This window comes from Panicum virgatum, chromosome 9K, assembly GCF_016808335.1.
Source record: "Panicum virgatum strain AP13 chromosome 9K, P.virgatum_v5, whole genome shotgun sequence".
Lineage (NCBI taxonomy): Eukaryota > Viridiplantae > Streptophyta > Magnoliopsida > Poales > Poaceae > Panicum > Panicum virgatum.
Genome location: NC_053144.1, coordinates 1630695 through 1654037, shown reverse-complemented (window position 1 = coordinate 1654037; position 23343 = coordinate 1630695). Strand labels below are relative to the sequence as shown.

At 47.4% G+C, this 23343-nt stretch overlaps 1 protein-coding gene across 1 annotated transcript; it reads left to right on the top strand.

Moving 5' to 3' along the window:
* Positions 1-3183: 3183 nt before the first annotated feature.
* LOC120649188 (translocase of chloroplast 101, chloroplastic-like) lies at positions 3184-23125 on the top strand. The gene is made up of 2 exons (XM_039925908.1): positions 3184-6935; positions 22944-23125. The coding sequence occupies exon 1, from the start codon at positions 3367-3369 to the stop codon at positions 6925-6927; it is 3561 nt and encodes a 1186-aa protein (XP_039781842.1). The 5' UTR covers positions 3184-3366; the 3' UTR covers positions 6928-6935; positions 22944-23125.
* The last annotated feature ends 218 nt before the right edge of the window (positions 23126-23343 follow it).

The window sequence follows — 23343 nt, the reverse complement described above, 5'->3', positions numbered from 1 at the left end:
TCACATACTCTACCAAAGTTGCTTATCCTCATCTACTAGTCACACCAATCAATCTATCTTCGTAATATCAACACAAATATCCAGTTAACTGAACTTAGAGGTGTGACACAACATTTTGTAAATTCATAAGCAACTTTTGCAAAAACGGTAAGCAAATTAGAACACACTAAAAAGTATTTTCTCATAAAAAATATATCATTGAAATATAGTGGTGTGAGATTTTATTTTGAAGCTCTTATTGAAATAAACACAACTGTATAACCAGATTTTTATTTCGATGCTCAATTTTAAAACTACGCACTTTTTATTTTGACATTATATACATGTGTACAGCTGCCCAATCTTTTTCTCCCCTCGTTGCATGCACTTACGTCATTCCTTTCTTTTACTTCTCTCCTTGGCCCCGTCGCATGCATGCAGCATGCTATTTTACTTCTTTTTTTAGCGCTCACATGTATGCAACATGGACACTGAGTAAAGTTGGACGTAAAGTTTTTTCTATTAAAAAGAGGAGGCCGTACCAATGGTCTATAATACGGCCAGCCGTAAATTAGCCACGGCCATTTATTAGATCATTATGCTCACGAATCAGGAATTAAGTAAAGAATGAATGAAATTGCGCTAGCACTGTCAGAAACAAACAATTCTAATATAGTACGTTTCCAACTCGTTTCTTCAAGCTAAAGACTTGCTGCATCAGAAGTTCAGAACATCGACATATCGCTGAGGAACTCCTCCACGAAGGCCGGATCAAACTGCACGAGGGGCTCCGAGAAGATCAGTTCGACGTAGGCGTCATCCATCGGCGGACACGCCAGGCCGCACATGTAATCGTCGTCTTCGTCGTCGGTGAGTGCACTTGGTGTGCTGCTGCGCTCGGGCGACGAAGCACCCACCGACTTCTCAGGGCTGAACTCGATGGCGTCATCGCCGTCCGTAGATTGACCATGCTGCGACAGCGACGTCTGGACGCACGAGGCGGCGCCGCCGGTTTCCGGTTGAGCAGCAGTGCGCGGCGGCACGGCGGCGGCCCCCGAAGAACCCAAGTACTCCTCAAGGCTGATCTCCATCACGTTGTCGTCGTCGTCGCTTCCCGTCAAGTTCTCTGGCTCGAAGTAGCGTAGCAGCTCGCTCTCCAGGGTCTGCGCGAACAACATGGCATCGTCGTCGTCCTCGTCCGTCTGCTGCAGCCGGCGCCGCCGCGCTCTGGTCGGAGCGTCAGGGTGTTCGGCGGCGCCGCCTTCCTCCGCCTGAGGTTGTAGCGGTGGCCGCCAGCTCCATCGCGGTGGACACGACGGATCAGTGGAGTTGCCTCGACGGGCTGCGCTAGGCCGCTAGAGCTCTCCGGCTAGTGGTTGATCTCGGCGGAGCCCGTTCACAACGACTCGAGCGGCGGATCGATCGGAGGAGGAGGAGGAGTTGAGGGTGGCACTGCTGCACTGCCCCGGCCAGGCGCCTTTTTATTGACGCAGCGGATTCCTTGGCGGCAACGAATTCACTCAATCCTACTCCTAGATGGATTCAGCGTCGGTTCAGGCGCGTGGCACGCACGCACAGCACAGGCCTCGTCGGACTCAAACGGCCGCCGGTTATTTGCAGAGTTCAGCCAAGCCGAACCTCGATCGGAAGTCGGAATGAAACGTTGCTGCGATTTTCACGGGCGGGACCCTTGTCGGAGTCGGAGTCGTCGGATTGACCAACCCATCTGTCCGTGCCTCTGCGGCATCGCCGAACTGATCGAATTGAGATTTCCAGAGCCGGATCTTAAAAAAAAGGATTTCCAGAGCCGGAACCAACGACACTTCAGTTTTCTGAGAATTTTGCTTCCGCAGCACACTGTTATATTTGTTATATTTTGCTGTCTGTGTAACATGCATGTATTGTTTCTGTCAGAACGAATTCGATCTAGAGCTGCTCGATCAGTACTGTGGGTTCGTCAGTCCATTCGTTATGGCTTTGGATGCATTCTAATTTCTATAAAGTCTGGATTGCTCGACCAATTTGGTCAGTTTCCCGCCACACTGTTTTCTTAAATTATTATTGCACCCACAAACTGTCTGCTTAATGTAGGTTTCAGCCTTTTCAGGTGCCATGAAGGCAGACGGCACTGTTCTTGTGCAGCAGCTGCTGTCATGCTGAGAGTCTTAGGAGTTAGGACGGTAGAATGGATGACACCGAGTCACTGCCATACTTCATGGCGTAGGGTGGTGTGCTTCACCAGCTTAACCATTCACCATTCAGTCTTCCAGTTTCAGAGTTTTGCCAATTGATTTTGAGGACTAATGACGAAACAATTTTTTCTCTTCGCCCTGCCATGAGCACGTATGTTTGCTTATAAATTTAGATAACAGTTTACACGAATGCAATGCAAGCTAGTAGCACACATCAACTAAGCAACAGAATCAGTGTAGCAGTTTTGTATCCCATCTATGGCTATATAGACCTGATACATGAACTAGAACAAAATCCATTGTAGTCTAACTGGTTAGGATACTTGGCTCTCACCGAGAGACCACGGTTCGAGTCCCGGCATCGGAAATTTTTATCACATTTTTTTCACAATATATACTAGTATGCGCAAAGGATTTTTTTTATTCAGTTTCTTGGGACGGAATATGCATTTTGTACACAGCTGCAACAGATTTAAAGTGGAGTATGAGTTGGGCTGTACAGATTCTGGAAGGACACTTTTCTAATGTGTGTGTTTAGATTTTTTGGATTTCTATACCATGATTTTGATTGGAAATTTGCTTTTATCGACACATGAACAACACATCAGCCCGCTTTATAAAAGCAGAAAAATTATGTCATGAATTGTAGGAAACATCTATCTATTCATATTCATTCGGCATAAGATTTGGACACGTTAGCATAGGCCATACTTATTAGTTATTACTCATAAATCTACACGTGCACTCCTTCCTGACCAGGAAATCAAACTCCAACTCAATCGTAGGTTAAAAAAAAATAGAACACACGAGATTTAGCAAATCTCACGACCACAAGCCCAACAAAAACGAAAAAAAAACCCAAAAAGACATCCAAAAATCTAGCAAGAGTCCAGTCCAATCATTAAAGCCCAATTCCAACCGCACGCGGTAAAGTCCAAACCCTAATTCCGTCGCCTGCCGCAGCCGTCCCAATCGCCGGGTGCTACTGCTTCACCCACCCCAACCCAAGCCGAATCCATCCATCCTCCTCACGCCTTGCTACTTCTTCCCCTCCAGCTCCCACAGATAAAGAATCCAACTTTTTTAATCAGAAACCAGCAAGGCCGACGCCTCCGAATCCAAATTTTAACTAGGACTAGGACTCGGCGGGCGGCGGCTGCCCCGCTCGCCAACCACCGCCTCCGGCCGCGACGCCATGGCGCTGCTCGTGCGCGCGCGGCTGTCTTCGCTCGACGACGACGACGACGACGACGACGCGGCCACGGGGTCCTCGCTGTCCTCGGCCCCGTCCTCCCCACCGCTGTCGCCGCTCCCGGCGTCCCCGCTGCTGCGCCCGCGCGCCTCGGTCCTCGGCGCCCCGCGCGTCGCGGCGCAGCTCTCGTCCGCCGAAGAGGACGCCAGCGGGTCGTTCGACGACGCCACCAGCTCCGGGGTCCTCGGCGCCCCGCGCGTCGCGGCGCAGCTCTCGTCCGCCGAAGAGGACGCCAGCGGGTCGTTCGACGACGCCACCAGCTCCGGGGAGGACGCCGAGCTGTTGGATGAGGTCTCCAACGGCTTCTTCTTCACCGTCGCCAGAGTGCCCCCGCCCCCGCCCGAGGACGCCAGCCCGGTCCCCGGCGGCGAGACGGTGGGGGCCGCCGGTGCGCCCGAGAGCGGGGACGACTTCGGCGCCGCGGAGGGGTCGCTGGAGGACAGCGTCATGGGTGCCAATAACGTCTTGGAAGTGCTCGACGCCGCCGCAAGGAGCAGATTGGACGGTGCCATTGCGGATGGCAACGATACGGGCGTCGAGGGTTCATTAGATGGGCGCTTCCAGAGTTCCCCGAGTGTCATCGGCGCGCTGGATGGCGGGGAGGCTGCTGAATCAGGTGATCTAGTGGATGCTACGGATGTTGCTAACCTGATGGATGATAAGCAGGGGGAGCAGTATGCTGGTTCTGAGGCTGTCAATGATGAACCTTTCATACCTGTCGCTGGGGTCGATGACCTGCGTGTCGTGGATGCTTTGGGTGGGAAGGGCGTGTCCGATCATGAGGTTGGTGAATTGCTTGCTGTTCTCAGTGCTACAGAAGGACAGGATGCTGGTGTTGGATTTGTCAATGATGATTCTGATGCAAAAGGTAGTACAACCAGGTACGAGGCTGTCCTGGATGTTGAAGATGTTAATCCTGAATATGTTGCCACAAGAGATTCTATTGCAGATGGTGGTCATACTAAAGTAGATGAGGAAGCTGATGGTGATGGTGAAGCTTCTGATGATCTTACATACATGCCAATCTCTGCAAGTGGCAATGCTGTGGAACATCTTATGAAAGCATTGGAGGACAATGTGCCTACTTCCAAAGGCACACGCTTTGGTGTGGATGACTCAGATGATATGGATATAAATGGCGATGATAAATATGAAGAGGAGGTGAATGGAAAGGAAATCGAGCTTTTTGATTACGCAGCTCTAGTTGAACTTCTAAGGGCCGCAAACATCTCTATGGGAGAAGGCAATGCCAAAGTTTTTCCAGTTGAATCTTCTGAGCCCAAACATCTGCCGCCCACGGTAGCCAGCATTCCTAGGAAAGATGTGGCTTCTACTCCTGTGCTAGAAGTAACTGCTGACCCCAAGAAAGGGATGACTGATGAGGAAAAGAAGATATACAGAAAGGTGGACATGGCACGAATCAAGTACATGCGTCTCATTCATAGATTGGGGTATGATATTAATCATCTGGTACCAGTACAAGTGTTGTATCGTCTTAGTCTTGTTGAAGGTTTCAGGCGTGTGCGGATGTCAAACCATTCCTCTGAGCTCGAGAACGCCTGGAAGAGGGCTTTGCAGCTTGAGGCAGAGGGAATTGAGGAACTTGAATTCTCATGCAATGTTTTGGTCCTTGGGAAGACTGGGGTGGGGAAGAGTGCAACAATAAACTCCATCTTTGGTGAAGATAAATCCAAAACAAATGCCTTTCTACCAGCAACATCATCTGTGAAGGAGATTACTGGAGCTGTTGATGGTGTCAAGTTTCGTGTCATTGACACCCCTGGACTTGGGACTTCAGCCAAGGATGAAAAATCAAATAGGAAAGTGCTCAAGTCTATTAAGAAGTATATGAAGAGATGCCCTCCTGATATTATTCTGTATGTTGATCGGATTGATACGCAGCGACAGGAGGCAAATAGCCTACTCCTCTTGCGCCATATTACCAGTGTGCTAGGCCTGTCAATATGGTCCAGAGCAATTATTACTCTCACTCACTCAGGAGCAGCTCCTCCTGAAGGCCCTAGTGGTTCGGCAATGAACTATGGTATGGTTGTGACTCATCGAACTCATGCAATTCAGCAAAGCATCCGGCAGGTCACCAATGATCCTCAAATTGAGAATCCAGTGGCTCTTGTGGAGAACCATCATCTCTGTCGGAGGAACACAGAGGGTGAAAAGGTGCTTCCTGATGGCCTTACTTGGAGGCGTCTGCTCCTCCTCCTATGCTATTCAAAGAAAATGATCGCTGAGATTGACAGTCTCTCAGCCCGCCGTGCTTCTCCTGCAAGTTTATTAGGCCGTTTTTTTCAAGTTCCTACACTTCCTTACCTCCTATCATCTTTGTTGCAATCTAGAGAGCACCCTAGGAGTTCTAATGACCATTATGTTGGGAGTGTGGAGACAGATTTTGATCCAGATGAATTGTTGAATGAGAATCAAGAGGATGAAGAAGATGATTATGATCATCTTCCTCCCTTTAAGCCACTAAGTAAATCCCAGGTTGCAAATCTCTCCCAGGAGCAACAGAAGTTGTATTTTGATGAATATGATTACCGAACTAAGCTTCTTCAGAAAAAGCAGTTGAAGGAACAGCTCAGAAGATTTAAGGAAATGAAGGCGGGCCATAGCAATGATGCACTTTCTGACAATGATCATCCAGATGATGAATTTGATAAAGATAGATCTCCGATGCCAGACTGGGCCTTGCCATCTTCGTTTGACTCCGATGATCCTGTGTACCGTTATCGGTGCCTTGAGCCTACACCGAACCTTCTGGTGCGTGCTGTTAACAACCCTGATGGATGGGATCATGATTGTGGTTTTGATGGTGTAAGTGTCCAAAACAGCCTTGATGTTGCTAACAAGTATCCAGCTTCTCTGTGGGTTCAAGTTAACAAGGACAAGAGAGAGTTCACCATTCATTTGGATTCCTCCATGTCAGTTAAGCATGGAGATCATGCCTCAAGCCTTGCAGGCTTTGACATCCAAACCATTATGGACAAGCTTGCTTACACTCTCAGAGGGGAGACTAAATTCAAGAGCTTGAAGAGAAACGTCACTACTGGTGGTTTATCCATGACTTTTTTGGGAAATACCATGGTGACTGGAGCGAAATTTGAAGACAAGCTTTCAGTTGGTAAGAGGTTAACACTGTTAGCTAACACTGGTGCTGTGTCCATGGGTGGTGATGCTGCATATGGGGTGAATATGACGGCAACTCTGCGTGAGGAAAGTTATCCTTTAGGTCAAGGGCTTGCAACTTTGGGTGCATCCTTAGTAAGGTGGCGTCAAGAGTGGACCATGGCTGCACACTTGGATTCCCAGTTCTCTGTTGGGAGGACTTCAAACATGGAAGTTCGTGTTGATGTAAACAACAAACTAACTGGACGGGTGAGCATCAAGGCCAACACTTCAGAACAGCTGAAGATTGCCCTTTTAGGTATCTGTTCAGTGACAATGTATTTATGGAACAAGATATATCCTGGTGCTGATCCTAATGCTTAGTAGCACTGGTTAGTAAGACAATTTTGTACCCTAACATTTAACATTTGTACCCTTTTCCTGTTCCTTCTGTTGGGTTTCTACTTGTTCGTTGTTAAACTACTGTCGAAGCATCTCAGTTGTACAAATTCATCCTCTTCCCTGTGTGCTCCTTACTACCATTGGCTATCATAATTCATGTCAGTAGTTAGGCTGTTATAGTATGTCGAATTGTCTAGTTGATTATCAGTCGCATGATTGCCCCTGTACATTTAATCTGTTTGACTCTGAAAAGCGCATATAGATGGCAAATATCCAAGAACAATCATTACATCACTCCTATGTGAACCACTTACGAACCACTCTTGTGTTGGGCTAAGTGGCTAAGGAGCTGTGTTGGGCTTAACTGGCTAAGGAACTGTGCTGGGCTACCAGACTAACAAATCATCTACTATAACAAATCATCTGAAGGAGTAGTTTTTTTTTTCTTTTGTAATGAAACATTCTAAATCCAGCTTCTCCCCTTCAGAGTTCAGATTGTATTCTGTTGATAGGGTCTTATTTGGCACTTTTTTGTTCCAGATAAACAGTTGCAGTAAGTTTGCATGAATACATTTTTGAAAGTAAACAAAACTACATCTTGTTGATAGCGAATACCGTGTTTAAGAAGAGGGAATCCCATCTTGTGACGTTTCGTAGTGGACAACACTCGAGCCAGAGCGACTTTATCCTTGCTAGGAGGGAGGATAGACGTGATTGCTTAGATTGTAAGGTGATACCTGGGGAGTGTGTTGTCCCTCAACACAAGCTTGTGGTGGCGGACTTTCGTTTTCGGGTACGTGTCCATCGGGACAAACGTGCCAAGATTGCGAGAACAAAGTGGTGGAAGCTTAGAGGGGAAGCGGCACAAGTGTTTAAGGAAAGGATGCTAGGTGAGGGGCCTTGGGAAGAAGGAGAAGACGCAGATGACATGTGGCTAAAGATGGCAACATGTGTTCGGAAGGTGGCCTCAGAGGTGTTTGGCGTGAGTAGGGGAGGCAAACAGGAGAGTAAAGACACCTGGTGGTGGAACGATGAGGTGCAAAGGGCTATTAAGGAGAAGGAGTGTTTCAAGCGCCTCCACCTTGACAAGAGTGCAGCCAACATCGAGGGCTATAAATTAGCGAAGAGGGTTGCAAAGCGAGCTGTGAGTGTAGCAAAGGGTAAGACGTATGATGACCTGTACCAGCGGCTAGGCACGAAAAAAGGGGAGAAGAACATTTATAGGATGGCTAGGATCCGCGAGCGGAAGACAAGGGACATCAACCAAATCAAATGCATTAAGGAGGGGACAGATCGACTGTTAGTGAAGTATGAGGAGATCATGGATAGATGGAGAGAGTACTTCGACAAGTTGTTTAATGGTGAGAGTGAGAGCCCTACCCTTGAGTTAGATGACTCTTTTGACGATACCAACAAATGTTTTGTGAGGAGAATTCAGGAGGTAGAGATCGGGGAGGCTTTGAAGAGGATGAAGGGAGGTAAAGCGATGGGCCCTGATGGTATCCCCATTGAGGTGTGGAGATGCCTAGGAGATAGAGCAATAGTATGGTTAACTAAGCTTTTTAATCACATTTTTCGGTCAAACAAGATGCCGGAAGAATGGAGGAGAAGTATATTATTACCTATCTTCAAAAACAAGGGTGATGTTCAAAGTTGTACTAACTACCGTGGGATTAAACTGATGAGCCATACGATGAAGCTTTGGGAGAGGGTTATCGAGCATAGCCTAAGAAGAGTGACAAGTGTGACCCAAAACCAATTTGGGTTCATGTCTGGAAGGTCAACCATGGAGACGATTTTCTTAATACGACAATTGATGGAGAGATATAGGGAGCAGAAGAAGGACTTGCACATGGTCTTCATTGACCTTGAGAAGACATATGACAAAGTGTAAGCATCTAGGCCCTCAAGGTATGTTTCGGTGATTAATGACAACCATTATTGTGACTAATGAGTTTGTGCAGCTTAATAGATCATTATCGCTCATTTGGTCATATGTCAAAAGAGGCCCCTCAATTTCGGTTATTCTAAAAGGCGATCTCGGTTTTCAACTTATATATGTCAAGGCTAAGGATCTTTCTAGTCCTAAGTGTCACAAGGTTGAGAAGGACACTTAGGTTAGTATAGGTTTTATAGTTTTATAGTGATCGCACTATTAAGAGGGGTTAAGGCTAAGTAACTTGAGCATGGACATGATCATTTGAAAATGGATGCACACTATGGTCACTCAGGTTTCTAGAAGTTCAAATAAGTGGTTCTCAAACTATATCTCAAGAATATTTGGATTTCATTCAAGACTCAAATCAGAAAAGACAAAATCAGAAAAAGTCTATACACCGGTTTAACCGACGCTCTCAATTTTCTACGTCGGTTAAACGAAGTCAGCAGAGTCTGGACAAATTCAATACACCGGTTAAACCGACGTGTTTGAATTTAACGTCGGTGCATTAGTCCAGAGTTGGTTTTTCCAGGGCAATTCAAGTTCTATTCACCGGATTAATCGACGCTGTTTGAATCAAGACGTCGGTGCAATTGACCAGTGAGATGGTTTTTTCAGAGGAATTCAAAAGTTGTACTCACCGGTTAAACCGACGATAGGTTTGAGTTAACGTCGGTGCAGTTGTCCAGAGACTTGGTTTTTCAGTGGTTCAGTGGACAACTACACTCACCGGTTAAACCGATGCTACGTCGGTTAATCTGCCCCAGTTGTAACGGCTAGTTTTCAGAAGAGGCAGTTTACATTCACCGGTTAAACCGACGATGACAATGGGGGGTACGTCGGATTAACCGGCGCTACGCAGTTTTCTGGCAGCTTTTCTCCAACGACTCTATTTGTGTGAGCTGCCTATATATACCCCTCCAATGGGTCATTTCGCCCACTCTTGACACCAGGCAACATCCAAACACTCATACCATAGTCAAGAGCCACCTTGAGCTTCATCATTCACATACTTGTGCATTCAATCAATCAAGAAGCAAGATTAAGGACTTGAGTAGAGAGAAGCTAGTGTGCATCCGTTCTTGGTGATCGGTTCTTGCTCAAGTGAAGGCCTTAGCTTGTTACTCTTGGTGATTGGCATCACCTAGGCGATCTTGGTGATCGGGGTGTTTCTCGCGGAGCTTGCCAAGGATTGTGGGAGCCCGGAGAAGAAGATTGTACGTGGCTTGATCTCCACCACGCCGGGATGGTGAACGGAGACTCTTAGTGAGCACCCTCGTCTCGGTGACTTGGGAGGTGACAAGACTCTTTGAGAGTGTCACAACGTGGACTAGGGGTGTGTGCCAACACATCGATACCACGGGAAAAAATCCGGTTGTCTCTTGTCCATTCCTTTTATTCAAGCATTTTCTTTCATGCAATTTACTCATGTGCTTGACTTAGAGATCATAACTTAGCTCTACCTTGCTAGGCTTTACTTTGTTTTTATCTCTCTTAGCTTGTGTAGGTAGCTTAGTTATCCGGTTGGTGAATTGGTGCCCTACTAACTTTGCATAGGTTAAGGTTGCCTTACTTTGTTTTAGAAATTGAAAAAGGCCCAATTCACCCCCCCTCTTGGTCCATCGATCCTTACAATTGGTATCAAAGCCTCGTTGCTCATTTGGATCATTAGGCTTCACCGCCTAGAGCTATGGCCAAGATGGGTGGTTCGCCGCCTCACTTCGAGGGCAAGAACTTTGCCTATTGGAAAGTTCGCATGGCCGCATACCTTGATGCGATTGCCCCCGAAGTGTGGTTGGCCACTAAAACCGGATTCACCGGAACTCCCACCGCCGAGCAATTAAAATGGAATGCAAAGGCTAGAAATGCAATTTTCGAAGCCATTAGTGAGGAAGTCTTTGCTAGAGTAAATGGCATGGACTTAGCAAGTGATATATGGAAAGAGCTAATTGAAATTCATGAAGGCTCCACAAAAGTCCGTGAACAAAAATATCACTTGTTTAGAGCTAAATATGATTCTTTTAAAATGCTTGCTCATGAAAATTGCAATGATATGTATTCCCGCTTGAATGTCATTGTCAAGGACATTAATGCTCTTGAAGTTTCCAAAATTGACAGTGGCTCCATCAACCGCAAGATTCTCATGCTCCTTCCGAAGCCCAAGTACAACATTATCAATGCTATGCTTCAAAAGGAGAATCTTGATACAATGGAAGTGTGAGAGCTTGTGGGCGAAATTCGCGCTCATGAAATGAGTATCCTTGGTATGACCGAAGAGCCAACAACAAGCAAATCAATTGCTCTCAAAACCAAGGCCAACAAGCACCGCAAGCTCAAGATGATCAAGCAAGATTCAAGCTCAAGCAATGAAGAAGATGATCATCATGAAAGCTCATCCGATGTTGAAGATGATGGAGAGCTTGCTCTTATGATGAGAAAGTTCACCCGCTTGAATGACAAGATCAACAAGAAGGGGTTCAACTTTGACTCTAAGAAGGGAATGTTCCGGCCAATGGATGTCAAGAACAAAATTTGCTACAATTGTGGAGAAAAAGGTCACATCCGTCCAAATTGCCCCAAGCCGGACAAAAGAAACAAGGATCACAAGAGCAAGCATCGGCATGATTCAAGCGATGATGAAGAAGAAGAAAGGAAGAACAAAAACAAGAGACTTGGGAAGAAAAAGAGCCATGACAAGAAGACCAAGCTCTTCCCAAAGAAGAAAGGGCACACCAAGAGAAGCTTCTTGGTGGAAAAACAAGAGTGGGTGACCGATGTCTCATCAAGCGAAGATTCAAGTGATGAAGAAGACATAGTCACCATCGCCCTCACAAATGAAGAACCATCACTACCTCCACCTCCAATGTGCCTCATGGCCAAAGGTAACTCTAAGGTATGTGAGAGTGAAGATGATAGTGATGATGAGCTTGACCCTAATGAGTTTGCTAACCTCATTAATGAGTATACATCCGTCATCAAGAGGGAAAAGGGCAAAGTCAAGGTTCTTGAGAGCACTCGTGCCAAGTTAGAGCTTGCCCACTCCGATTTGCTTGGCAAGTACAATGACTTGCTCAAAAAGCACAATGGGTCACTTGTACTTGCTAAGCAAGTTGAAGAGAGCCACAAAAAGCTTAAACAAGAGCATAGGGAGTTGGCTCACAAGTATCAAGAACTTGAATTTGCCTATGAAGCAATTGACCCAAGTCTTGAGAACTTTGCTCATGAAACTATTGAGAAGGTCAATGCTTCTACTTCATGTGATGACCTACTCATTAATGCAAATGCTACTAATGCTTTGTCCGAGCTTGCACCTTCTAGGGAAAAGGAATTGATGGATCAAGTTGCAAGCCTCAAGAGTAGTGTGGAGAAGCTCTCAAGAGGAGAATACATCCACAAAGAGATTCTCTTCAACAATGCCCGTGACTATGGCAAGAGAGGTCTTGGTTCATTTCCGGAGCCAAACATAGCCACTACTCCTTCTCCGGAGATCAAGATTAGCTTCATCAAGGAAGTTGGATCATATTGCCAACATTGCCAAGTCACCGGGCACCACACTAGGGAGTGCACTTTACCATCACGTCCTCTTCCTAAATTACCCAAGAATTACTCTTCAATATTTCAAAATAACCATTTTCTCTTGAGTAAGGTGAAGGGCAAGGTGAAGGCCAAATTCATTGGCAAACTCACTAAGGAGTCAAAGAAGAAGCTCCCCAAGCAACTTTGGGTCCCAAAAGCTCTTGTCACACATGTGCAAGGCCCAAAGCTTGTTTGGGTTCCTAAAACTCAAAAGTGAATTCTCATGTGTGTAGGTGAACTACAAAGCCGGTGGTTTAGGCATGGCAACATTTACTTGGTGGATTTCTCTTCAAAGCAAACAAGCACCATGACATGCCTCTTCACCAAGTCTTCTCTTGGGTGGCTTTGGCATAGAAGAATTGCTCATATTGGCATGAGCAACCTCAAGAAAGCCCACAAGAGAGGGATGATCACCGGCTTGAAGGACGTCACCTTTGACAAGAATAAGCTATGTAAAGCATGTCAAGCCGGGAAGCAAGTTGCAACACATCATCCCATCAAGACGATGTTGTCTACCTCCAAGCCGCTCGAGCTACTTCACATGGATCTCTTTGGTCCAACTACATACAAGAGCATTGGTGGTAACCTCTATTGCCTAGTAATTGTTGATGATTTTTCACGTTACACTTGGGTTATGTTTCTAGGCGATAAGGGTGAAACTCCGGAACTCTTCAAGACATTTGCAAGAAGAGCTCAAAGGGAGTACAACTCCCCAATTGTGAAGATCCGGAGTGACAACGGCACCGAGTTCAAGAACATGAAGATTGAAGAATGGTGCGATGAAGAGGGCATCAAGCATGAGTTTTCCGCCACCTACACGCCTCAACAAAATGGAGTGGTGGATAGAAAGAACAAGACTCTCATCACCCTAGCTAGAGCAATGTTGGATGATTATGGCACGTCCGAGAAGTTTTGGGCGGAAGCAATCAACACGGCGTGTCATGCATCCAACCGAGTATATCCTCACCGACTCCTCAAGAAAACTCCATATGAGCTCATCACCGGGAAGAAACCAAATATATCATACTTTCGAGTCTTTGGTTGCAAATGCTTCATCTACAAGAAGAAAAGGCTCGGTAAGTTTGAAAGTAGATGTGATGAAGGTTTCTTTCTTGGTTATGCATCAAACTCCAAAGCATATAGAGTATTCAATCAAACCTCCGGGTTAGTTGAAGAAACATGTGATGTGGAGTTTGATGAATCTAATGGCTCCCAAGAGGAGGTTGTTGGCTATGAGAATGTAGGTGATGAGGAGATTGATGAAGCTTTGAAGAATATGTCCATTGGGGATATCAAGCCGGAAGAGGTGCATGAAGACAATGATCAAGGGGGAGGACCTTCCTCATCTACACCAAGCACCTCCACGGCGCCCCAAGTGGATGAAGATCAAGAAAAAGATGATACACAACCTCAAGAAGATGTGCCAACGCCAACACCCCAAGTTCAAGAACAAGAAGAGCAAAGTGTTCCACCACAAGCACAAGTCACTCATGATCCACCCCAACAAGCATCAACGCAAGTACCGCTAGTGAAGCATGGTCGCATCTCCAAGGATCATCCAATTGGTCAAATCATTGGTAGTCCATCAAAAGGAGTAAGAACTCGCTCTAAACATGCTTCATTTTGCGAATATCACTCGTTTGTTTCTTGTATTGAACCCACTAGCATAGAGGAAGCGCTTGAGGACTCGGATTGGGTGATGGCCATGCAAGATGAGTTGAACAACTTCACCCGCAATGAAGTTTGGGTCCTCGAAGCTCCTCCGAAAGACAAGAACATCATTGGCACCAAGTGGGTCTTTCGAAACAAGCAAGATGAACATGGGGTGGTGATACGCAACAAAGCAAGACTTGTGGCAAAAGGGTTTTCTCAAGTCGAAGGTTTGGATTTTGGTGAAACCTTTGCTCCGGTCGCAAGACTTGAAGCTATCCGTATCCTTCTTGCTTACTCTTCACATCATAACATTAAGTTGTATCAAATGGATGTGAAAAGTGCATTCTTAAATGGCGTTATTAACGAACTTGTTTATGTTGAGCAACCTCCCGGGTTTGAAGATCCGAGGAATCCTAACCATGTTTATAGGTTGCACAAGGCACTCTATGGGCTAAAACAAGCTCCAAGGGCTTGGTATGAGAGGCTTCGTGACTTCCTAATCATGCAAGGCTTCAAGATCGGGAGGGTGGACACCACGTTGTTCACAAAAGACGTCAACGGGGATCTTTTCATTTGTCAAATTTATGTTGACGATATTATCTTTGGCTCAACTAATGATTTACTAAGCCATGAGTTTGCTACCATGATGTCTAGGGAATTCGAGATGTCCATGATTGGCGAATTGACCTTCTTCCTTGGTTTTCAAGTCAAACAAATGAAGGAAGGGACATTCATCCATCAAGAAAAATATACCAAAGATATCTTGAAGAAGTTCAAGATGGATGAGTGCAAGCCAATCAAGACACCCATGCCAACCAATGGGCATCTCGACTTGGATGTGGACGGTAAACCGATTGATCAATCCCTCTATCGTTCTATGATAGGGTCTTTGCTTTACCTTACCGCATCTAGGCCCGATATAATGTTTAGTGTGTGCTTGTGTGCCCGCTTTCAAGCTAACCCAAAGGAGTCACACCTTTCGGCTGTGAATAGGATCCTTCGGTATCTCAAGCACACTCCTAGCATAGGCTTGTGGTACCCCAAAGGCGCTAGTTTAGATCTCTTGGGATACTCGGATTCGGATTTTGCCGGAAGCCGTGTGGATCGCAAGAGTACCTCCGGGGGTTGCCACTTGCTTGGGCGTTCTCTAGTTTCTTGGTCGAGTAAGAAGCAGAATTCCGTGGCTTTGTCCACCGCGGAAGCGGAATATATAGCGGCCGGTGCATGTTGTGCCCAAATCCTATATATGAAGCAAACCCTTTTGGACTTTGGTGTGAAACTAGATAGGATCCCACTCCTTTGTGACAATGAAAGTGCCGTAAAAATTGCCAAGAATCCGGTTCAACACTCTCGCACAAAGCACATTGATATTCGCCATCACTTCTTGCGTGATCACGAAGCCAAGGGGGACATTTCCCTTCAAGGTGTGAGATCCGAGGAGCAATTGGCGGATATTTTCACAAAACCTTTAGACGAGAGTACCTTTGTTAGGCTAAGAAATGAGCTCAATGTGTTAGATGCGGCAAACGTCATGTAAGTTGCCATGTCATATAGAAAAATGCATACATATAGGACACTTGTCTAACCATGGTAAGATAGTGATGAGCAAGGGTTTAGCTAGAGGTGGTGGTCCACTTGTTTTCCTCTAGGCTTGTAGAAAGGCTCATCATGAAGAAGCTTCCCGTGGGTTCAAACTTGACAAGTAGATCTTAATTTCTTGTTATGCATTTCTTGTCATATAGGTGTGCACTTCATGTTTATTATACTTTCGCATGTGGTTGTAGTTTGCATCATCATTGCATGCGTAAGGGTCACAAAGGAGATCACTTGATGAAAATGAGACTTGTTTTCATATACAAGATCTTAATTCATGAAAAGTGAAAAGAGCAAAGTGTTAGGTGCGTTATTGCCTAGTGAGCAATGTCATGATGAGTTTGAAGCTTTCTATCTTCAATATTCCTATGACATGGCTCATACATTTTATTTGGCGCTTTGTCTCTCTTGCGGCTTTTCCTTGTGTTTAAAGAAATTTATCTAAGCAAGTGTGCTATCCTATTTATTTTGAGGGGTAAAGTCGCCTATGCAAGTCCATTAACTTGAGTTTATTTGAATTTTATAAGTTCATTGGACTTAGCATAGAAGAGTGAGCTGAGTGTGGGGTTTTTGGCTTCACCGGTTAAACCGACGTTCAATGGAGCATCTTCATCGGTTTAACCGGCGTTACTAAGTTTTGTCTCAGCTCAGTCAAGTTACAGGCGTTCAACCGGCGTATACAAAAGTCAGAGCATCGGATCAACCGGTGATAGTAAATGCAAATCAGACCTAGCAATCAACCGGTGTTTTGATCAATCAACCGACGAGTACACTTTTGGTATCGTCGGATCAACCGGCGTTCAGAAGGTTTTTGTGCTGAGTGTCGGGTGAACTGCACCGATGAAATCGACCGGTGTTCTAAACCTAGTCATCGGATTAACCGGTGTTAAGGAAATTCGTGGGGCCCGTCTGTCATATATGAGTCTTGCTCGAGCCGCCGCCTCTCTTCCTTCTCTGTTTCACCCGCGTCCCTCCATCTCGAACCGCCGCCGTGCTCCATCCGCGCCGCCGCTCGCCTGCAAGACCACCGCCGCCGCTCCGCCACAGCCCACGCGCCGCCGTGCGCCATCCGCGCCGCCGCTCGCCTGCACGTCGAAGTCGCCGCCGCCGCGCCCTCGCGCTCGCCCTGCGCCGCCGCCTGCGCGCGTAGCCACCGCCGCCGCCGCTCCACGCTACTCCACGCCGCTCCACGCCGCCACTGCCGGGCGCCGCCGTGCTCCACGCCTCCACGCCGCAGCCGCAGCCACACCGCAGCAGCACCCGATCAGAAGCTCGCCAGGTGCTCGACGATTTGCCTGAGCTGCTTCTTTCGCGCCGCGTTCGTGTTCCGCACACCGTCAGTCGAGATGGGTCGCGAGAAGAGGAAGGGTAAGGAAGTTGTGGTCGAGAAGCCCGCTCGCAAGCGGACTCGTGCAGAGAAGGAGGCCGAGAAGGCCGAGATGGTGGCCAAGGCCGCCGAGGAGCAGGCATCAGGCCGCGCTCGTCCGTTCCAGATCAGGGAGGACCCCAGAGGCAGAGGCAGAGGCAGGGGCATGGGCAGAGTGAGAGGTGCCAGGGCCACCAGAGCAGCGACAGCAGCAGCAGCAGCAGAGTCAGATCAGTCAGATACAGCTGCAGATTCAGATTCAGAGGCAGAGCAGTCCGAGCAGTCTCAGGGGCAGAGCACACAGGAGTCACCGACTCTACGACGGTCTGGCCGCACTCGGCAGACATCCCCAGCAGCAGAGACTTCACCAGCGACCGAGCGTCGCACTGGACCGAGGACGCGAGGTGGTCACCAGCCACAGGAGCCTCGCAGGTCCACAGCTGCAGCTGCAGCAGCTCGTAGAGCCGAGGCCCTAGAGGCTGAGCGCGCAGTGTTCCGTATGGACACTGTTGTGCGTCTGGAGCCAGGTGTGCTGCTCCAGAACTTGACCCGAGCCAATGCGGCCAAGGTCAAGAGGCTCAGGTGGAGTGTTGACGAGGAGGTCTGGTTCCCGGTGACCCGAGACAGCAGAGTCGACAGGAGGTTCTGGACTTTGCTACAGGCCAGTTTCTACGAGACCTACCAGAGGCGGGGCCACCGGATCTTTCAGCACAGGGTTCTTGACTGGGTCTCACTGAGGACAGCAGCAGGGGGAGCAGATGTGAGAGCACACTTTGTTCACTTCAGAGGTCTGCCTAGACTGCTAGAGATGGAGCAGAACCGTTATATCGAGGACTGGGTCAGAGTGTTCTACGCTACAGCTTGGATAGCCCCCGAGCGCAGAGCTGTACACTTCATGTTTGGAGGGCAGGACTTTGGTTTGTCGAGGGCGACCATTGCTGGTATTCTTGGAGTTGACCTGGTCGACGTCTCGCTGCACGAGAGGGTTTACGGGGACTCAGATCCGCCCCGCAGGGCGATGGTTGGCGGGATTGCTCCTTCTCACGAGGCGATCACTCAGTGCTTCCGCCAGCCGTTCCCAGCCTCTTACGCCAGAGTGCCGAGCTTGCTGACCCCAGAGGCTTACGCTGTTCACATGGCACTCCGGAGGACTCTGTTACCGAGGAGTGGCTATCCAGAGGGGTTTACGGGACTGCAGCAGCTCCTGCTTCTACACATCCTCACTCACGAGCCCTTTGACATAGTTGACTTTATTCTGGCTGAGATAGAGGATGTGATCACAGACGGGATGGGTGTGGTGCGACAGTTTCCCTATGCGCACTGGATCAGTTACATATGCTCTATGATAGTGCCAGCAGAGTCACCCATCAGTGCTCCTTACCGTCACGACGAGGCTCCCAGGTTCCCTGTCTACCGACCCACAGCTCCACAGGACAGGAGGAGGGGCAGACACGCAGATAGAGCAGCGATGGCTCGACTGTCACCGGAGGTTCAGGCACGAGTGGCAGAGGAGGATGAGGCACTCCTAGCAGCAGAGGCACAGCTTCCCGGGGGAGATGATGAGATTCACTGGTCTGAGCTTGAGTCAGACTCCTCCGACGACGTTGAGTACTTTCCTTCAGCTGCCCCAGCCAGTCACGATCACGAGGCAGGAGGTTCAGGACAGCCAGCACCTCCGACTTCAGCAGCTGCTACAGTCTCTGAGTCTCAGGTGACTCAGCCGTCCGAGCTCACTTCACTACTACAGCAGCTCGTGACCCAGCAGAGAGAGGACAGGCTTGCTCAGGAGGAGGCCAGGAGAGCCCATGAGGCCCAGATTGCTGCTATACAGAGAGAGGCCGCCCGAGAGCGGGCAGCGACAGAGGAGCGTTTTGTCGGCCTCATTGACAGAGTTTCACAGAGGACAGACGCTCAGTTCCAGCAGATGCAGCAGGGCATGATGGCGATGTTCGGGATGATCTCCCAGCTTTACTCTCACACCGGACTCGCCCCACAGCAGCAGCAGCCCGGACTTCAGGGTGTTGGAGCACCTCAGCTTGCCGTTACACCAGCTCCAGCTCCTACTGCAGCTCCAGCTACCTCAGCGACACCGGAGACCACGTTCTCGATGTCAGCACTCTTTGGGTCTGCCGGTCGTCCGCTCTTTTCACCACTGCCGGCGACCACACTCTTTCAGGACTCACCGTCAGCGGTTCAGTCGGTCGCCCTCCCTTCCTCACTTCAGGCAGCACCTTCAGGGGGAGGAGCAGTAGAGGAGTCCCTGCTTCCACAGTCGACGCAGCCGGCAGCCTCAGCAGTCACCTCTTCAGATATTGATACTTCTTCTGCTGACCCGGTTACGACTTCTACGGATCCTCTACCAGGCAGTGCCAGCACGAGAGCCTCCACGACAGTTACTCCCCCAGTGAGCTCAGACCCAGACCAGCAGCTTCCGTCTGTCACCGAGGGTGAGAGTTCTCCGTCCGACGACGACGACCCGGACCGCTTCGTCGCCGTACCACGACAGCACGACCCGTAGCTCGCCTTTTGGTGCTTTGATGCCAAAGGGGGAGAGGTGTTAGGGGGAGCACCAGAGTTAGGGGGAGGGTAGAGCTAGAGAGAGCTCGTAGTTATCAGGACTTTGTTTCTTTGTATCTCATTTGGTGTTAATTCATGGATATGTACATTTGTCGCTTGAGTATGCCGTTCTTTGAGACATATCTATGGATTTCGTTTGAGCCTTTGAGCTCTTTGGTCCTGCTTTCGAGTTTGCTTGTGTTTATCCTGCTTTATCTTTCTCGCTCTCTCGTTATTTATGTTTGTGTTGTCATCAATCACCAAAAAGGGGGAGATTGTAAGCATCTAGGCCCTCAAGGTATGTTTCGGTGATTAATGACAACCATTATTGTGACTAATGAGTTTGTGCAGCTTAATAGATCATTATCGCTCATTTGGTCATATGTCAAAAGAGGCCCCTCAATTTCGGTTATTCTAAAAGGCGATCTCGGTTTTCAACTTATATATGTCAAGGCTAAGGATCTTTCTAGTCCTAAGTGTCACAAGGTTGAGAAGGACACTTAGGTTAGTATAGGTTTTATAGTTTTATAGTGATCGCACTATTAAGAGGGGTTAAGGCTAAGTAACTTGAGCATGGACATGATCATTTGAAAATGGATGCACACTATGGTCACTCAGGTTTCTAGAAGTTCAAATAAGTGGTTCTCAAACTATATCTCAAGAATATTTGGATTTCATTCAAGACTCAAATCAGAAAAGACAAAATCAGAAAAAGTCTATACACCGGTTTAACCGACGCTCTCAATTTTCTACGTCGGTTAAACGAAGTCAGCAGAGTCTGGACAAATTCAATACACCGGTTAAACCGACGTGTTTGAATTTAACGTCGGTGCATTAGTCCAGAGTTGGTTTTTCCAGGGCAATTCAAGTTCTATTCACCGGATTAATCGACGCTGTTTGAATCAAGACGTCGGTGCAATTGACCAGTGAGATGGTTTTTTCAGAGGAATTCAAAAGTTGTACTCACCGGTTAAACCGACGATAGGTTTGAGTTAACGTCGGTGCAGTTGTCCAGAGACTTGGTTTTTCAGTGGTTCAGTGGACAACTACACTCACCGGTTAAACCGATGCTACGTCGGTTAATCTGCCCCAGTTGTAACGGCTAGTTTTCAGAAGAGGCAGTTTACATTCACCGGTTAAACCGACGATGACAATGGGGGGTACGTCGGATTAACCGGCGCTACGCAGTTTTCTGGCAGCTTTTCTCCAACGACTCTATTTGTGTGAGCTGCCTATATATACCCCTCCAATGGGTCATTTCGCCCACTCTTGACACCAGGCAACATCCAAACACTCATACCATAGTCAAGAGCCACCTTGAGCTTCATCATTCACATACTTGTGCATTCAATCAATCAAGAAGCAAGATTAAGGACTTGAGTAGAGAGAAGCTAGTGTGCATCCGTTCTTGGTGATCGGTTCTTGCTCAAGTGAAGGCCTTAGCTTGTTACTCTTGGTGATTGGCATCACCTAGGCGATCTTGGTGATCGGGGTGTTTCTCGCGGAGCTTGCCAAGGATTGTGGGAGCCCGGAGAAGAAGATTGTACGTGGCTTGATCTCCACCACGCCGGGATGGTGAACGGAGACTCTTAGTGAGCACCCTCGTCTCGGTGACTTGGGAGGTGACAAGACTCTTTGAGAGTGTCACAACGTGGACTAGGGGTGTGTGCCAACACATCGATACCACGGGAAAAAATCCGGTTGTCTCTTGTCCATTCCTTTTATTCAAGCATTTTCTTTCATGCAATTTACTCATGTGCTTGACTTAGAGATCATAACTTAGCTCTACCTTGCTAGGCTTTACTTTGTTTTTATCTCTCTTAGCTTGTGTAGGTAGCTTAGTTATCCGGTTGGTGAATTGGTGCCCTACTAACTTTGCATAGGTTAAGGTTGCCTTACTTTGTTTTAGAAATTGAAAAAGGCCCAATTCACCCCCCCTCTTGGTCCATCGATCCTTACACAAAGTACCGAGAAATGTCATGTGGTGGGCCTTGGAGAAGAACAAAGTCCCAACTAAATACATTACCCTCATTAAGGATATGTAAAATGATGCGACGACGTTTGTCCGGATATGTGATGGCAACACCACTGACTTTCCTATTAACATAGGCTTACACCAGAGGTCAGCATTGAGCCCTTATTTATTTGGTTTAGTGATGGATGAGGTCACAAGGGATATACAAAGTGAGATCCCTTGGTGTATGCTCTTTGCTGATGATGTGGTGCTAGTTGACGAGAGTAGGGTAGGGGTTAATAGGAAGTTAGAGCTGTGGAGACGCACGTTAGAGTCAAAAGGGTTCAGACTTAGTAGGACCAAGATCGAGTACATGATGTGCGATTTCAGCGCTACTAGGCATGAGGGGGAAGACGTTAGTCTAGATGGGCAAGTGGTGGTCCAGAAGGATACTTTTCGGTATTTAGGATCGGTGCTACAAAAGGATGGCGACATTGATGAAGATGTTAGACATAGAATTTCAGCCGGCTGGTTGAAATGGCGGCAAGCTTCTGGCATCCTTTGTGATAAGAGGGTGCCACAAAAGCTAAAAGGCAAATTCTATAGTACAGCAATTCATCCGGCGATGTTATACGATGCTGAATGTTGGCCTACAAAAAGGCGGCATGTCCAGCAACTGAGTGTAGCAGAGATGCGGATGTTGCGGTGGTTTTGCGGGCACACAAGGAGGGATAGAGTCCGGAACGAAGTTATTCGGGATAGGGTCGGGGTGGCACCAATTGAGGAGAAACTTACCTAGCATCGGCTGAGATGGTTTGGACATGTCCAACGAAGGCCTCCTGAGGCGCCGGTGCGAAATGGGTTTCTTGAGCGGGTCGATAATGTAAAGAGGGGTAGAGGTAGACCTAAACTGACGTGGGATGAGTCAGTTAAGAGAGATCTTAAGGATTGGAATATTTCTAAAGAGATAGCTTTGGATAGGAGCGCTTGGAGACTAGCTATCAATGTGACTGAACCTTGAACTTATTTCTTTCGGGTTTCATCTCTAGCCTACCCCAACTTGCTTGGGAAAAAAGCTATGTTGTTGTTGTTGTAAACAAAACTACATGATTAAAAGGAACATCCTCAGTGTGCTTATAGTATTGTAGCAATAGCTGGCAACATGTATTTTAACCAGTGAAATTCTTCAGTCAGAACACTGGGATATTATCGCCTTGTGAATAACGTCATAGATAGTTTGACTGGTGGTGTTTGCTCATAGATAGTTCAGTTGAATCTATGTTTATTCATTTTTCATTGAATCTATGTCTAGCTTCAGGAATCCATTGAATTTTGACACATCTAAATGTTGCTTTATTAAGAACTCCCAAGATCCAACCATTCAGAGGTTGGCTAGCACAACATTTTCCTACGAGCTCGTGATTAAAGAAGGGGAGGTGGCTGCAAACTGCAAACACTGGGAAATTGCTAGGAATGGAAGTTGAGCCATCACTTTCTATCAAGAATCAAGATAAGTGTAGCTGTGCTACCGTTTCCTTTTTTTTGTAAAGTTCAGGGCGCAGTTGGTGGCCAACTTCATGAGTGACAACTTTTTTGTTTTGTCAAAAATTGTAGCTCGTAACACAACTAGTAAATTTTAATATAAAAAAAAGTTACTGTCGTTTTTGGTCTCCCTTTGATGATGCAGCTACCCAGATGTATGTGCTGGGTAAAATTAGAGCTTGACTCTTCTTTTTTCTTTCTCGGCAAAAGCAAGCAACT

What these genes read in the sequence shown, in the direction of transcription:
- LOC120649188 (XM_039925908.1), top strand. Translation starts at nt 3,367, where the DNA reads ATGGCGCTGCTCGTGCGCGCGCGGCTGTCTTCGCTCGACGACGACGAC.